The following is a 16,407-nucleotide window of genomic DNA, read 5'->3' as shown; positions in this document are numbered from 1 at the left end:
TCCACGCAACGGCCACCTCAAGGTTAGACTACTGCAACGCTCTCTACATGGAGCTGCCTCTGTCGCAAATCCGGAGGCTGCAACTGGTGCAGAATGCTGCGGCCAGGCTGTTAATGGGTGTCTCCAGAAGGGACCATGTGCGGCCTGCACTGAAAGCGCTGCACTGGTTGCCAATAGCGTACCGGATTCGCTTCAAAGTGCTGGTCGTTACCTATAAAGCCCTACATGGCCAGGGTCCAACCTACCTGAAGGACCGCCTTTCCCCGTATTTTCCCCCAAGAGCACTATGGTCAGGGGCCCGAAATTTATTAGTCATCCCGGGCCCTAAGGATGTCAAACTAGCCGCCACGAGGACCAGGGCCTTTTCGGTGGCGGCTCCTACCTGGTGGAATGAGCTCCCGGAGGAGATCAGGGCCCTGCAGGATCTTATGCAGTTCCGCAGGGCCTGCAAGATGGAGCTCTTCTGCCAGGCTTTCGAGTAGGAGCCGCCCCCCCTACTATACCACCACAGCCCTGAGGTCCCGATTAAATACCTACAATGGAAGAATCCTTCTGCCGTCTTCGTGGGACTTTGGACATTCGATCCGCCATCTTTAGATTATGAATGGCACTGAGCACTTTGTTATTAGATTTTAATATGTAGCATATGTTTTAAATTGTTATGTATATATTGTTTTACCATGGCAAGTTGTTCTTGCCTCTGTAAGCCGCCCTGAGCCCACTGGGGAGGGCGGGGTATAAGTACGAATAAATAAATAAATAAATAGCTTGGTGTGTGGGGTGTGTGCATCTCACCTTAGCCCGGATATTCCCACAACTTTCAGTTTTAGCCCTGGGACTCCCATAATCACTCTGAAGCTGATGGCCAATTTTGAGCCTCCTAGCTTTATTCTCTGATGAGCTATGCTTGCCATAAATGGACAGTTTAGACAGACAGGCTGATACTTTTATTACTATAGTTTCATGGTAACAGCAAGTGATTTGTTTTGGTATATTTAGTTTGGATCAGGGTCATATGGGAGAGGGCAAGACGGAATCTTTGTCTGGAGGCCCCCTGGTGGCTCTGGGCAGCCCTGGCTCCCTACTGTTGCTGCACAAAGTGCCCCTGAAAACCTACTCCTCCTGCGGAACAAGGACCAACCCCCAGACCAGTATGAGGGGGGGGGGGAGTCAGAGATCTGCTGCATTCAGGAAATGTCACACGCTTCGGATCCCATGCTTTGTATATAGCGAGCATATTGTGCACACACATACACAGACACCGAAGGGTCACTGGAAGGGGGGACTGGGACCCTCTAGTCTTAGGGCAGGAGAACAGGCTTTTCTTTCGCCCCAGGCAATGTCCACAGAACTCTCCTCCACTACAAGTTACCAGAACTGCCTTCATCAATTCTGAGGGTGATGTGGCCCCACGGTTCAGGGCTTCATAGGCTGACCACTTTAGCGGGACATTCATGACAGGAGCTTGAACTATCCCAAAGTAGGGCTTTAGATGATCAAACCTATGATATTGATTGCAGAAACTCCAAGTTCACCAGGCAGCATTGAACAAAGAGAAGACAGGAACTGGAGAAGTTTGTTTCCATCACCTCAGCGAACTCTCAGCACCTCAAAGAACAGCGCTATCGATTGGGCTTAGAAGTCAACTGGGAACCTGCGCAGGCATTGCCAAATGAAGAACATGTCTAATTCCCCCCCCCCCACTCCTTTCAATACAATGTGTCTGAAAGTAGAAAAGAGAGAACATCAGTATTTAGAAAGCTCACTGTCTGATATACAGCTTCTGCCTTTGCAGATGGGGAGGGGGTTAAGAGGGTGTGTGTGTCAGTTTCCTGCCTGGAGACTAACAAATCCGTCCCCCAGAAGGGGAACTGATCCCTGTAGTCTGTGGATAAGATGTAATTCCAGGGGATCCTCAGGTCTCACCTGGAGGCTGGTTCCCTAGGTGTTAAATTTAAAAAACCCGCAGTTTCTTTCTTTTTTCGGTTCAACTATCCCATTTTCTGAGCTGGCTGAACAGCACTGGATATCCTGTGAGCACAGCCCAGTGCAGAGTTACTCCCGAGCAGCCCCACGGAGCTCCCCAGGGAGTCAGGGACTGCAGGCTGCCTGAAGTCCGCCCTGTCCAAGTCTGAAAGAGTTAAACCAACAGAGCTGCTTGCTAGAGAGGCTAAGGAAAGGGGGGGGGGAGAGTGGAAAGGTTATTTTCCGGGGTGTGTTCAGAGGGGTGTGGAGGAGGGAGGGGGGTTTGCTTCTTTATCGCCAAAGAGAACCTGCGGGGCTTCAGGGAGGTAGCAGCAGGAAAAAGCCGTCCAGTCGGATCCTAGGAAGATTTACTCACAAGTAAGACAATATTGGGGGGGGGGGGGGGATAAGCTCTTAAACCATGGGAAAGAGGAACGTTGACTCTCGTGTATAGATTCGGGTGGGGAGCCGGACTGGTCTGAAACAGACGCTCCATCGGTCTCCTCTCAAGCTTAATGGAGGATCTCAGTCAGTTACTCCCAGGTTTCTTAAATACTTTCATAATGTGCTTTTCTGAGGTCTGTTTTAATTTATTATTAGCTGCCTGAGTGGCCCTGGGTGGGAGACAGAGAGGCGAGATCTGAACTTTGTAAATAAAAATAAATTCACAGCCACTGAAATCTTAGGGAGGCCCTGAAAGGATTCCCGTACCTGATCAGGAGGGGAGGAATCCGTCATGCCAATCGGCTCCTTGACATGCCAGGCATTTGAGCCAGGGTCCCCCCCCCCATTTGACCTTCCCCTGGGGGTTCACTGCCCCCCCCCCGTTCATCCAGGCATCCCCTTCTGCCCTGATCATGGCGGAGATAAGCTCTTAAACCATGGGAAAGATGAACGTTGACTCTCGTGTATAGATTCGGGTGGGGAGCCGGACTGGTCTGAAACAGACGCTCCATCGGTCTCCTCTCAAGCTTAATGGAGGATCTCAGTCAGTTACTCCCAGGTTTCTTAAATACTTTCATAATGTGCTTTTCTGAGGTCTGTTTTAATTTATTATTAGCTGCCTGAGTGGCCCTGGGTGGGAGACAGAGAGGCGAGATCTGAACTTTGTAAATAAAAATAAATTCACAGCCACTGAAATCTTAGGGAGGCCCTGAAAGGATTCCCGTACCTGATCAGGAGGGGAGGAATCCGTCATGCCAATCGGCTCCTTGACATGCCAGGCATTTGAGCCAGGGTCCCCCCCCCCATTTGACCTTCCCCTGGGGGTTCACTGCCCCCCCCCCGTTCATCCAGGCATCCCCTTCTGCCCTGACCCAGAGAGGCTGGACAACCCCTGGCCCATCCCCTCTGCTGGTTGCTTGGACAGAGCTGTTGCCTAACGTTTCCAACACAGAAGCCGCTAATAGTCGCTTTATCCGGGGTCCCAGGTTACATAGACAAGTGACTCCTGGGACAGGCTGATTCCCTGTTCATCTAAAGCCAAGATGATATAATCCGCAACAGACTTTTAAAGAGCCAAATAGAGACAGTTTGCTTTCCTGATGAACTAAACAGGCATATCTAACACAGCTTGATACATCATAGAGCAGAATGACACTCATCCTGATCCAAACAGACTGCAACAATGACGCTCCACTTGATCCACCTGCCTCATGACCAGGGTCGGTGATTTTTTATTTCCTTTCCTCTTCCTCTTTGTAGCCACGAGAGTACGAGTATCTTTCCACAGTTGGAGGTGACCCAAGACAAGGGGAAGGAGATGGATGAGGAGGACCCAGAAGGACCTGGAATAGGCAAGAGATCAAGGAAAAGTCCCCATCCCACACAGGCTGGGAGTGGTGTTGAATACTGGGAGAGAGCTGGGCCAGAGAGCCTCTCTCAGGACACGGTGACGGCAGATGTTCACAACCGACGCTTCCGGCAGTTCCGCTACGATGAGGCTGATGGACCCCGAGAGGTTTCCCGCCAGCTCCACGGACTTTGCAGCCACTGGCTGGAGCCCGAGAGGCGCACCAAGAAGCAGATCCTGGACCTGGTGATCCTGGAGCAGTTCCTGGCCATCCTGCCCCAGGAGATGCAGGGCTGGGTGAGGGGATGCGAGCCGGAGAGCAGTTCCCAGGCGGTGGCCCTGGCCGAAGGTTTCCTCCTGAGTCAGGCCGAGGAGAAGAGGCAGGCAGAGCAGGTGAGGGGGTGTCCTTCGCTCAGTTCCAGCAAGGACCTTATCCTAAGGCCTCCCTGCCAGGTATTTCTCCCCTTAGAGAATTCACAGGGCTGGGAAGAAAACCCAGCCCTCATTCTTGGCCCTGTGGCTGAACCAGCTCTGCTGGTCGATGGAGGGATGAGGAGTCTGGGAGTGGGGCAGCAGGATCCGTCTCCTCAGCCTCTTCCCTTTTTTCTCTTACTTGTCTCCCTTACTGTTGTTTCAGATGTGGGGACCAGCTGTAAAGATGGAAGCGAAGCTCTCTGAGGCAGAAGGAGCTCTGTCAGAGGAAAGTCCGAGGGCACAAGCCCAGAAGCCTGCCCAAGATGCCCTGTCAAGTGGAAAAGGTGCCTCCTGCCCAGATGGGATCAGGGCACCTAGTCAAGTCATTGGGTGGAAGGTTTGGGACAGAAGAAAAAGGAAATACTTCTGCTCTCTACATGGAGGGAACGTCTGGGACTTAGGGCCCCAGGATGTAGTGATGGCCACTCACTTGAAAGGAGAGTAGACAGATTCATGGAAGGCCGTTACATTTCTATTTACATGAATTAAAATATTTGTATCTGACTTTCCTTCCATTAGAGCAGGGGTGGCAAACTCATTTGTTATGAGGCCTGGATCTGACATAAATGTGACCTTGTTGGGCCGGGCCATGTGTGTCATAAAATGTAATGCCAGGTAGCGAAGATATAAACTTTATAAAGGACACTGGGAAACACAAATATTTTAAAAACTTTAAATACTGTCCCACTCCAGAGGTCGTGGGACATGCAGAACGGGCCCCGGGGACCCCGACAAACCCCACAAGACATCCTAGGCATGACTCACCAGACGGGACAAAGTTCGACGGTCCGGGGAGTAAGTCGGGAGCGGGGACCCACGAAAGAGGAGAGGGGCGGTGGCTGCTTGTCCGACGGGCCAGGAACGGACGCGGAGCAGCGAGGGCCGCCGCAGATTGGCAGCGGCGCAGCCCAGAGGCCGCCAGAGCCACTGCTGGCGTATCAGCATTCACTCCAGAGACGCCCCGCTGGCATCCAGATAGATAAAGTAGGGCATGGCTGAAGCCAGGGGGTGGATGGGAGGTCCTGGGAGCGGGGCGGGGAGATAAAAGGCAGGGTGGAGAAGGCCGGGGAGGAGGAGTGCGCTGTGGAATGAAGTGGGATGCTGATGAGAGAGACGGAAAGACGGCAGAGAGAGAGGAAGAAAGTCTGCAGTGCACTGGCAGAGGGACTCTCAGGGTGACATTAACCCTGTCCCCTGCCTATCTGAGGCCCCTCACTCCCTCTCCCTTTTTGGATACTGCCACTCCCAGGGCCGTCTCCCCTGCCGGAGTCTGCTCGAGACCCCCGACACCATGGCCACTGGGGGCGCCGCACCGAAGTCCAAGGGAGAGTGTGACAATACAACATGCTTAAAACACTAGCACTCTTGCAATATTTTGTTTAACAGTCTCTGATAACTGACACCTCTTGCTCTGAAATATTGCATCAAAATGTCTGCTGTAGCAATTTTGAGTATGCTGTTCAGGTGTTTATCTGTAAGCTGCAAACCTACTTTCGATTTATAGACATTCATTACAAAAACCATATGCTCAGTGTTTTGAGCCTAGAATTTAGGGGAAAACATGAAATGGCTGGGCATTGCAAGCTTTTGTAAATAAGTTGCTTCGTGTGCTGGTCAAAAACATGAGAAGGCATCCTGACACAGACTGAGGGCTGTGCGTCTACAAAACTATAGTTTCCCCCAGAGAAATAACTACAGCTTCCTACAAAGGAAATGTGCTGGGTGAACTTGGTCTGGACACACCCTCTCAGCCTAATCCACCTCACTGGCTAGTTTTTATTCCTCCTCTAAAATAGTTCAGATTGCTTTCTTACTGAGAAAGACTGGATCATGAGGGCATCAATACAGTGAAAAGGGGGAAGGAACCCAGTTACACCCAGGAGAGCCCTGGCATAAGGAGCCCAACAAAACACACACAGCATAAGGAGCCCAACAGAATACTCACACATTGTAGCATGACACACAAAAGCTCATACCTTGAACAAACTTTGTTGATCTTAAAGGTGCCTGTTATTTCTCTCGTACTATTGAGGCAGGTCAGCAAAGCAAGCTCTACCTCGTTCCCTCCCTCCCTTCAGGGAGAAGCCCCAGCCAGCGGAAGGAAAGAAAGGCTTTCCTTTGTCTCCTGTATACGATTGAAGCAGCCTGGCCAGGAAGCGAGCTCTGGCTGGTTCCCTCCCTCCCCTTGGGAGGAGGAGGTGGAGGAGCCTCAGCCTGTGCTTTATCAGAGTCTCTCAATCACACAGGAGAGGCTGCATGTTTGATACCCCTGTGTTAGAGGGACTCAAGGCGGCTGAAAAAAAGAAAGGAAGACAAATGTCAGTGCAGCTATTAGCCATGGTGATGAAAAAATGGAAGCTCATGTTCCCCTGAGTTGGATGGCCCTGGCTAGCCCAATCCCATTAGGTCTCAGAAGATAAGCAGAGTCAGCCCTGGTTTGTACTTGGATGGGAGGCCACCAAAGATGACCGGGGTTGCTGTGCAGAGGCAGGCAATGGCATACCACCCCCGAACGTCTTTTGCCTTCAATAACTGTGGGGTCCCCATAAGTCAGTTGTGACCTGATGGCACACATGTTCTGGGGCAGTATACCTCTGGACACCAGTTGCCAAAGGCCAGTAAAAGCTTTCCAGGGGCTTTTGACAGGCCAGAGTCAGAACGAGGATACTGGACTAGGGATGACAGGCCATGGCCTGGCCGCCCCATGAGGTCTGAGGGCAGAGCATGGGGTGGGCGTCATGCCCTGTTGATATCCTGTCCGGCCAAATACCTGGATGTGAAGTCAGAGCATCAGCAGTCGCCCTGAAACCCCATTGGTAGTACAGAACATCAGCTGATGTGCTAAAATCACATCCGGGTTTGGGGCTGGATGTTGTGATGACAAGTCATTCAACGTGATTTCTGGGCCCCGTTTCTTCCTTACAGTGCAGACTCAAGGGCTCGTGGGAGGGCCCAGCCAGCAGTAGATTGGCTTGCCTGGGGTTTTGGTCTCATCCAGGAAGGATGCTGTAGCCTTTTGAGCTCCAGAGTTGACAAGGCACATTCCAAGTCTCAAGAGAAGTTTGAAACGGGCATTTCTAACCCCCCCCCAACTCTCATGGGTAGCTGGGGCTCGTCTTCCACCTCTTCCACAGGTTATTGAAAATCACTACAAATTTAACAAAATACAAAGTTGAGGCTAGAATTCACCCTTCCAATTTTGTCTCTCTTGCAGGCCATGAAGAGATTTTGTCAAGCCGTCATCCTTCCAGTGCAGCACAAATGTCTGCTCCCCCTCTGGTCCAGGTATTTCAGGGGATACATGGGGGACAGTCGGGCACCACTCCTTTCTCAGGGACGCCTTTGCTCCAGCTGTCCGAGCAAGAGAGGCTCTGAGTGCAACTCCCTTTGCACATACCTGCACCCCCCCCCCCCCACAATCCCCCTGTCTGTGCAGACTTGAGTGTCGTCTCTGCCTGGCATGATTTGTGACGAGGGAATCTGCTTTTTCTTTCAGTCTCCCTTTTCCTTTGAGGAGGTGGCCGTGTATTTCACCGAGGCTGAGTGGGCCCTGCTGGATCCGGGCCAGAAAAGTCTCTATAGGGAAGTCATGCGGGAGAACTATGAGAATGTGGCCTCTCTGGGTAAGGACCTTCCATAGGTGCCAATTGCTGTCCTTGGGGTGATTCATGAATCAAAATATTGAAAAGCAGAGTGTGGCTGTGAGGCCTGCACAGCTATTTGCCCCCCACTTGGGGCCTCCAGGACTTGGGGTGGCAGTGAAAGCAAAGGTCAGCATGGCTGGAGAGAGTGACCCCAGCCCCCTGGGGCCAGTGCTGTGGCCCTCACCCAAGCCAGAGAGGGTGCCCTGGCCTCTGGAAGGGGCCTGACTCTGATTTCTCGGTGTCTCTCCTCGACCACATGCCTTTGCCCCAGATGGGATTACAGTCATCCACTCGGGCTGTGATCAGGAAAGGATCCATCTCCTTTATTCTGGTTGAAATTTGGGGCTTCGATTTTAACCAGGCAAATTTTCCCTCTTCCTTGGATTTCTTTCCTTCCCCGTATAAGAATGATCACTTTCTGTCTCTCTGCCAAAGAAGCCAGGAATGTAAGAGAGACAACGGTGGAGAGCAAAGAAGGCCTTGTGTCCGAAGAATGGCTGGAGAGTTTCTCAGGGAGATCTCAAGAGACTCTTTCTTTCCCAAATGAGCTGCCTGCTAGTGAGTATCCTTCATGGTTAGGTCAAGGGACTGGGCCAGGGATAGCAGGGGGACCTTTCCTCTTCCCTTCCGGGCAACGTTTGGCTTGGTGGAATGATCCAGCCTGCTAGGTAAGGAGGGAGGGAGGCCTTTTGGGCCTGAAATGTGGAGATTCAAGAGGTCCTGGGGCAGAGCTCAACTGTGGCTGTTGAGGGGCTGCGCTCTCCTTAAATACTGGATATTCCCGGGGGGGGGGGGTGTTTACCTAAGAACAGCCATGCTGGACGAGGCCAAAAGCACATCAACCCTTTCCTACTGCTGTCTCCTGGATGCCTTCATTCCTTAGGCGGAGATGGGTTTGAGTGCTTTTTTTGGAGCTGTTCTGCCTTGCAGGGGTGGCCTGCAGTGGATAGTCCCACCAGAAAACACTGCAACCCAAGGGGAACCGGCTTCAAGCAAACGACACAGCACCCTCTGTTGTGGGGAGAAGGATCAGTCCTTACCCCCGGCAGGACGGAATCGTACGCTTTTGGAGATTCCCATTGACCCTGTCAACCAAGGAAACAGAGTGTCTCCATTGATGCACATTTGGTTGAGGCACAACAGGATAGGGAAAGCCATGGAGCCCCCTCCCGTCTCCCCAAGAGTCAAGCGACCAACTCCTTCCCAAAGGCTAAGTCCCTTCCACCCTGTAACTGCAGGAGGCTCTCAGCACACTTTCCCCCTCTCTACCGCCAGTTCGCCCTCTTTGACACAGAGGTTTATGATACCCTCCACTTTAAACTCAAATACGAGTTTATTTAAAATAACACCGGGGGACAGGGTTATATACAGGGAGTCAATCAGTTGTTCAGGCTTTCTTTTGTTCCTTTTTTTTAAACTTTGGATTGCTCTTAGGTCTTTTAGGTTTTTTTCCAGACCACACCCTTCCTGCGCACTCCATCTTTTATATCTCTGTTCTATTGAAGGCTCTCCCACAGTCTAGCGCAGTGGTGGCGAACCTATGGCACAGGTGCCAGAGGTGGCACTCAGAGCCCTGTGGGCACGCGTGTCATCGCCCCAGCCAGGCCCAGACCGTCATTAAAGTGTCAAATTCTCTGCCAAATAATTTTAAGTAAATGAAAGCATTTGGGATTGCTTTCCTTACTTTGTTTGGATCATCTTAAGTTAATGTATGAGTTCAAAACGGGTTTCGCATTGTTTCTTTTAACTCACAGTTGTTGTCCTTCTTCAAAGAGGTCGGCTGACGAAGAATTTATGCCGGTAATCCGGCTCGATCGGCCACTATAGAGTTGCTTGGCACTTGCCTTCTTCGTGGGAGGAGGTCAAAGCCCAATTCAGCTTCTTCCGAAGCTGGATTACGCCAACCTCACACTCCCTCTAGGGCGCTGCTGCCTGCTTGTCCCCCCCCCTCGCTGGGGAGTGATGCGTTGGGCTGTATATTGCCCAAACTGTCAAAAGTGGCCGTCGCTCGCTTCGCACGAGTGCGAAACGCTTCAGTCCTCCATCTTAGCTAGACCGGAAGCCACCTACAGAACGTTCTTTACCCCTTTAATATGTTTACTGTTATTTTATGGCAATGTATAGGTTGGTTTGTTGTGGTTCTGGTTAGAAAGCCCTTAAGGCTTGGGGAAGAGCATGGGCTCATCCCCCCAGAACGCAACCAGAGGGGGGGGAGATGGGTGGGGGGAGGGATATTGTACGGGGAGGGATTGGGAAGAGATACAAGGAGATGTGAAGGGTTAGTTAGGAAAACGTTTTATCTTTTAACACCTAACAATGTTGCAAACCAATGCAAGATATATATAATCCGAAAAGGTCGGTTAAGGATGACTTTGCAATCAGTAGGGAGAACAGATGCTTCTGAGGGCCATAGACTAATAATCGTGTGTGGAAAAGATACACCCATTTTTGAAGAAATCAAACTAATTGATAAAAGTCAGGTTTATATAAGGATCTTCAATCATAGAGTTGGACTAAACACATCGCCTCCATGGAAGCAATGGAGAAGAGAATGACAGAGGCAATACAAGCCATGGGGGAGCAGATAGAAAAAACATTGGGGGACCAACTGGAGAAGCAAACTCAGATTCATCTGAAACATCTAGAAGAAGTCCAAGAGAAGAACATAACAGCATTGAAGGAATTGGTTACTACAGAAATAACTTCAATCAAGCAAGAAATGGAAGGAGTTAAGAAGGATGTTCAAGCAAATGCAACCAAGACTACAGAGACAGAGGAGAAGATACAAAAAATAGAAGAGAAACAAGATTCTTTGACTCAACAAATTACAAGATCAGAGACAATGATGGAGTTCAGAAGGATGCAGACTCATCTGAGATTCAGAGGCATTAAGGAAACAGAGAATGAGAACTTAAAAGAAAAAATGATGGAAGTGATAACGGCTTTTCTGGGCGAGGAGGAAGGGTCAATGGACTCAGACTTTGATTTGATTTATAGAGTGAACTCCAGAATTGCAGAAAAGAAGAATTTACCAAGGGATGTAATTGTACAATTTGTAACAAGATCAATAACAGAGGAGATATTCAAGAAGCAATTCAACGTCCCTTTTGTAATAGAGGGAAACAAAATTATGGTGATGAGAGAACTCCCAAGAACAATACTGCAAGACAGGAAAAGGTATAAATCCTTGGCGGACAAACTCAGAGCTTTGAGCATCAGATATAGATGGGAGATTCCACAAGGTTTATCCTTTACGTATCAAGGTGGGAGGATTCAGATCAGATCGATGATGGACTTTTATAAATTTAAGGCGGACAATGCGGACGTCTTTGGAGAACTTTAAAATAAAACGCATAATGGAGTACAAATTGTTGTCATGGAATGTTAATGGATTAAATTCACCAAACAAGAGGAAAAGAATCAATCATTGGATACAGAAACAGAAATGCAACGTGATATGCTTGCAAGAAACACATATTAGAAAACAGGATATAAAATATTTAAAGAATGCTTTATTTGGAATTGAATTTTGTTCTGCGGCCTCAAACAAGAAAAAAGGAGTTGTGACATATGTGAAGAAGGAGTTACAACCTACAGAAATTTTTAAGGACATAGATGGCAGATACGTGGGTGTGGAATTAATGATTCAGCAGAAAAAAACATTGTTGATCAACGTGTACGCACCCAATGGAGCAAAGGAAAAATTTTTTAAGGATATAACTGACCAATTACAACAATTGACTTATGAGCAAGTTATTATGGCCGGAGACTTTAATGGGACAATAGATCGTCTAGACAGAAAACCACAAAAGGACAACGAATTCAGCGGAAAATTGCCAAAGAATTTTTTTGAATTAGTTAAGCAAGAAAAATTAGAAGATGTTTGGAGGAAATGGAACCCGATGCAGAAAGACTTTACTTTTTATTCCAATAGACATTGCTCTTTTTCCAGAATTGATATGATTTGGATGTCTGAAGAATTATCAATGAAAACACATAAGACTGAAATTTTGCCAAGATGTAATTCAGATCACAATCCGGTGGTATGGAGTTCCACAGAAAGGAAAAAACCCTTTCTGTGGAGGATTAATGAAGACTTGTTGGATAAGAAAACGGTAATTGAGATGTTAAAGGAAGAAACGAAACAATTCTTTCAACAAAATTTAAATAAAGAAACACCGATACAGATTGTATGGGATGCTTATAAAGCGGTGATGAGAGGAATTCTCATCTCGCAAAACGTGAAGCAAAAAAAGGAAAAACTTCAAAAACAAACAGAAGTGTTAGAAAAAATTGCTCAGAAAGAAAAGGAATTAAAAAAGAAGCCTGGAAAAAAGCAAATTATTAAAGAATTAAAGTTGCTGAAGGAACAACTGAATGAGACTTGGAATCAGGAAATGTATTGGAATTTAAAGAAGTTACAACAGAAATCTTTTGAAGGGGCGAACAAACCGGGAAAATACTTAGCTTGGCAACTTAAGGCTAGAAGAGAGAGAAGAATGATAACCAAAATAATAGAAGATGGAAAAGAGTTCGTTGATCCTAATGGAATAAAGAGATGTTTCTTCAAGTATTATGCTAAACTATTCCAAACAACTAGAGTTGATCTTGAGAAGATTAAAACATATTTAAAGGAGATTCCACTACCAAAAATAAGTAAGGAATACAAAGATTTATTAAATGGTCCAATTCAAAAAGAAGAAGTGATGAAGGCAATAGAAGAGACAAAGTTGGGGAAGGCGCCTGGGCCGGACGGATTTACAGCGAAATTCTACAAAAAGATGAAAGAAGAAATTTCCCCGGTCCTGGAAGCTTTAACCAACGAAATAAGAGAAAACAAAAAGGTGCCGGACTCATGGAAAGAAGCAATTATTTCTTTGATTCCAAAGGAAGGACAAGATTCAACAAATGTAAAGAACTACAGGCCAATATCTCTTTTGAACAACGATTATAAAATCTTTGCAAAAATTATTGCAGAAAGGGTGAAAAACTATTTACAAACGGTAATTTCTGAAGATCAAGCGGGCTTTTTACCCAAAAGGCAGATTAGAGACAATGTAAGAATAGTAATGGACGCAATTGAATATTATGAAAAGCACCCAGAAAAAGAAGTAGCTTTTCTGTTTGTTGATGCAGAAAAAGCTTTTGACAATCTTAATTGGAATTTTATGCACCAGATGATGGAAAAGATTGAAGCGGGACAACATTTTAGAAATTGTATTGAAGCTATCTATTCTGAACAAAGAGCTAAAATAAATGTGAATAAAGAACTGACAGATAACTTCAAAGTACAGAAAGGAACAAGGCAAGGTTGTCCGTTATCACCGTTATTATTTATCTGGGTATTGGAAATACTTTTACAAAAAATACAGTACGATCAAGAAATAAAGGGCTTGACACATAAAGGACACCAATACAAATATCGAGCATTTGCAGACGATGTAATGTTTATGGTGGAAAACCCAACAGAAAAATTGACATTGCTTTTTCAAAAAATAAAGGAGTTTGGAGAATTGGCCGGCTTTTACGTAAATAAGAATAAAACAAAACTTATATGTAAAAACATGATCAAACAAAAACAAGTGGAACTACAAGAACTGGTACAATGTGAAGTAGTTAAAAAAACAAAATACCTTGGAATTGAATTAACGGCAAAAAATATAGACCTATATAAGAATAATTATGAGAAATTATGGACTAAGCTGACTCAAGATTTTAAGAAATGGGATAAAATGAACTTATCACTGATGGGAAGAATATCAGTTATAAAAATGAATGTCCTACCACGTTTGATGTTCCTGTTCCAAACAATACCAATTCTGCATAAAACGGATTTGTTGGCCAAGTGGCAACAAGAGTTGTCAAAATTTGTTTGGGCAGGCAAGAAACCAAGGATCAAAATGAAAATACTTTGTGATGCCAAAGAAAGAGGAGGTCTACAAATGCCAAATCTTAGACTATATTATGAAGCGGTTTGTCTAACATGGATGGATCAATGGGTGAAGCTTGAAAATGACAGATTGTTGGGGTTGGAAGGGCATGATTGTAGATTTGGCTGGCATGCATATTTATGGTATGACAAGATAAAAATGGACAGTTTTTTTAAACTTCACTTGGTGAGAAAAGCTTTGTATATGGTATGGACAAGATATAAGAAGTACCAGAGTGACTTAAGACCATTGTGGATTGTACCAGTAGAAGTGTTGATATCTTACTCAAGACAGCGAGGTAGAGACTGGTTGCCATATAGAGATTTAATTAAAAAAGAGGGAACAGAGTGGGTAATGAAAAAGCAGAATGAAATTGAATATGAATATGAGTGGTTGAAATATATGCAGATTTATGATCTTTTTAGATCTGACAAAAAAAACTATGGTTTTAGAGAGGAAAAAAATGAAATTGAAAAGGTATGGGAGAGTGGAGGAGGAAAAAATATTTCTAAAATGTATAAGGTGTTGTTAAAATGGTATACTGAAGATGAAACTGTTAAAGAACAAATGTTAAAATGGGCTATTAATATGAATAAGGAAGTGGATATGGAAACTTGGGAATATTTGTGGAAAAACTCTATTAAGATCTCGACATGTACTAATGTTAAAGAAAATTGTTATAAGATGATGTATAGGTGGTACATGACACCTAAGAAGATTGCAAATATGAATCAAAATATGTCAAACAAATGTTGGAAATGTAAGAGGCATGAGGGCTCATTTTATCATATGTGGTGGACTTGTGAGAAAGCTGTAGACTTTTGGACAAAAGTCCACAATGAAATGCAAAAAATATTGAAATGTTCTTTTAAAAAAGCACCGGAAATTCTGCTTTTGGGACTTAAAATGGAAGAAGTCAATACGACTAAAAAGACTTTACTCTGGTACCTGATAGTGACAGCGAGAATGATTTATGCTCAGTTTTGGAAGACAGAAAAGGTACCAGAGGTTGAAGAATGGATACAAAAAGTTCTGTTCATGGCACAAATGGATAAGATTACAAAAAAACTGAATAACAAAGAAGACGATGAGTTTTTTGGAGAATGGAATGATTTTAAAATTTATCTGGAAAAGAACTGGGATGTGAAACAAAACTTAATATGTTTAGATCAATATTAAGTCAAACGATGTTATCTTTAGATTGTAATGATGAAAAACTGATATTGTTGATGATATGAAGTAATTTGGAGCAGGGGTGGAAGCATTGTGGGAAGCCATTGGAGGGAGGGGAGGAACTGGGAATGGGGTAGACAATTGATAGAATGAAATGTTTTATATGTTGTATTCCTGAGAAAATAAAATTTGTTTACCAAAAAAAAAAAAAAAGTTAATGTATGAGTTGTTTTTTCTAAAGTAAAACCTCAGTATTCAGGTTAAATTGCCGTGTTGGCACTTTGCGATAAATAAGTGGGGTTTGGGTCACAGTTTGGGCACTCGGTCTCTAAAATGTTCGCCATCACTGGCCTAGCGTCTCCCTAAACTACTTCACTTGCAGTTGGTCCCTAGCTAGAACGGTATAACCTTCCCCAACAGGATTTCTTATAGAGGAACACTGTGTGTGTCTGGGTTATACACCCGGAGTTTCTATCCTTAAACTCCTCAGCAGCTCACAGGGGCCATGCTCTCTCTTCCATCTGAGAGCACCTTTTCTCCCCTGCCTCTTCTGGACAGCAGTCAGCCGTTAACCACCTTTTCAACTGATTTTTCCTCCATCCAGTTCAAAACTGAAGATTCTAAAACCATTACGTCACACACACGCACACACACACTCTCTCTCTCTCTGCCTCTCTGGTCATGTGACCACTCAACTGCAGGCTACCTTCCAAGCATCTGCCTATGCTTGTAAACTTTGCTCTGAAATTAAGCTTTCCATTACACACACCCTTGAGGCAGGAAAGCGTCTGCCGCAGAAAAACAGACAGACAGAAACACACACAGAAAGCCAGGTGTACCTGTCGGATCAGCGTGCCCCGATGCCCAGGTTTCTCCAAGGCCGGCCAGCACTATCTCCACCTGTCCCCAGGGAAGAGGGTTAGCAACAATTTCAACCCTGTGGTGTTCTAAGGCGTTGCCAGACTGACTCCTCCACGCTTCCCTTCTATCACTCTGGTCATGCCGATCTCGTGCATCTCTGCCTGTTCACTGTGTGTTGCCAGGGTTTGGGGAGGATGGAGGAGGACAGACTCTTCTGGGGTCGTATCTGGACTTTTCAGCACTGTGTGTTCTTCTAGGGCAGACTTCCAGAGGGCCTTCTTCTACTGTGACCTTTCGTATTGCCAAAATGACCTTGAGGCCTAGTAATTTCTTTCTTTATTATTTATTTAATTTATACCCTGCCATCCCCACTCAAGCAGGCTCAGGGTGGCTTACAAGGCCATTTGGTGTCATAAAACAACATAAAACCCTCTGGATACAACACAATTAGAAACAATCAAAACAGTTTAGAACAACAGTATAAACAACATTTTCATAAAGTGCCATATATAGCAGGGGTGGCCAAACTGTGGCTCGGGAGCCATGTGCAGCTCTTTCACACATATTA

General features: G+C 46.0%; 1 protein-coding gene across 1 annotated transcript in view; it reads left to right on the top strand.

The window, feature by feature from the left end:
- The window catches only part of LOC107115581 (zinc finger protein 658B-like), a gene marked incomplete at its 3' end in the record, with an annotated part of 69,709 nt that overhangs the window by 7,079 nt on the left and 46,223 nt on the right, over window positions 1-16,407 (top strand). Inside the window, exons 3-7 of the mRNA XM_015417322.1 lie at window positions 3,670-3,925; window positions 4,395-4,568; window positions 4,925-5,215; window positions 7,446-7,516; window positions 8,806-8,933. Of these exons, the coding sequence (XP_015272808.1) occupies window positions 3,670-3,925; window positions 4,395-4,568; window positions 4,925-5,215; window positions 7,446-7,516; window positions 8,806-8,933 (920 nt within the window). The remainder of the gene's footprint in view (window positions 1-3,669; window positions 3,926-4,394; window positions 4,569-4,924; window positions 5,216-7,445; window positions 7,517-8,805; window positions 8,934-16,407) is intronic.

Source organism: Gekko japonicus, unplaced genomic scaffold (assembly GCF_001447785.1).
Source record: "Gekko japonicus isolate JY-2015 unplaced genomic scaffold, Gekko_japonicus_V1.1 scaffold2083, whole genome shotgun sequence".
Classification (NCBI taxonomy): Eukaryota; Metazoa; Chordata; class Lepidosauria; order Squamata; family Gekkonidae; genus Gekko; species Gekko japonicus.
This window is presented reverse-complemented; position numbering and strand designations above follow the sequence as displayed.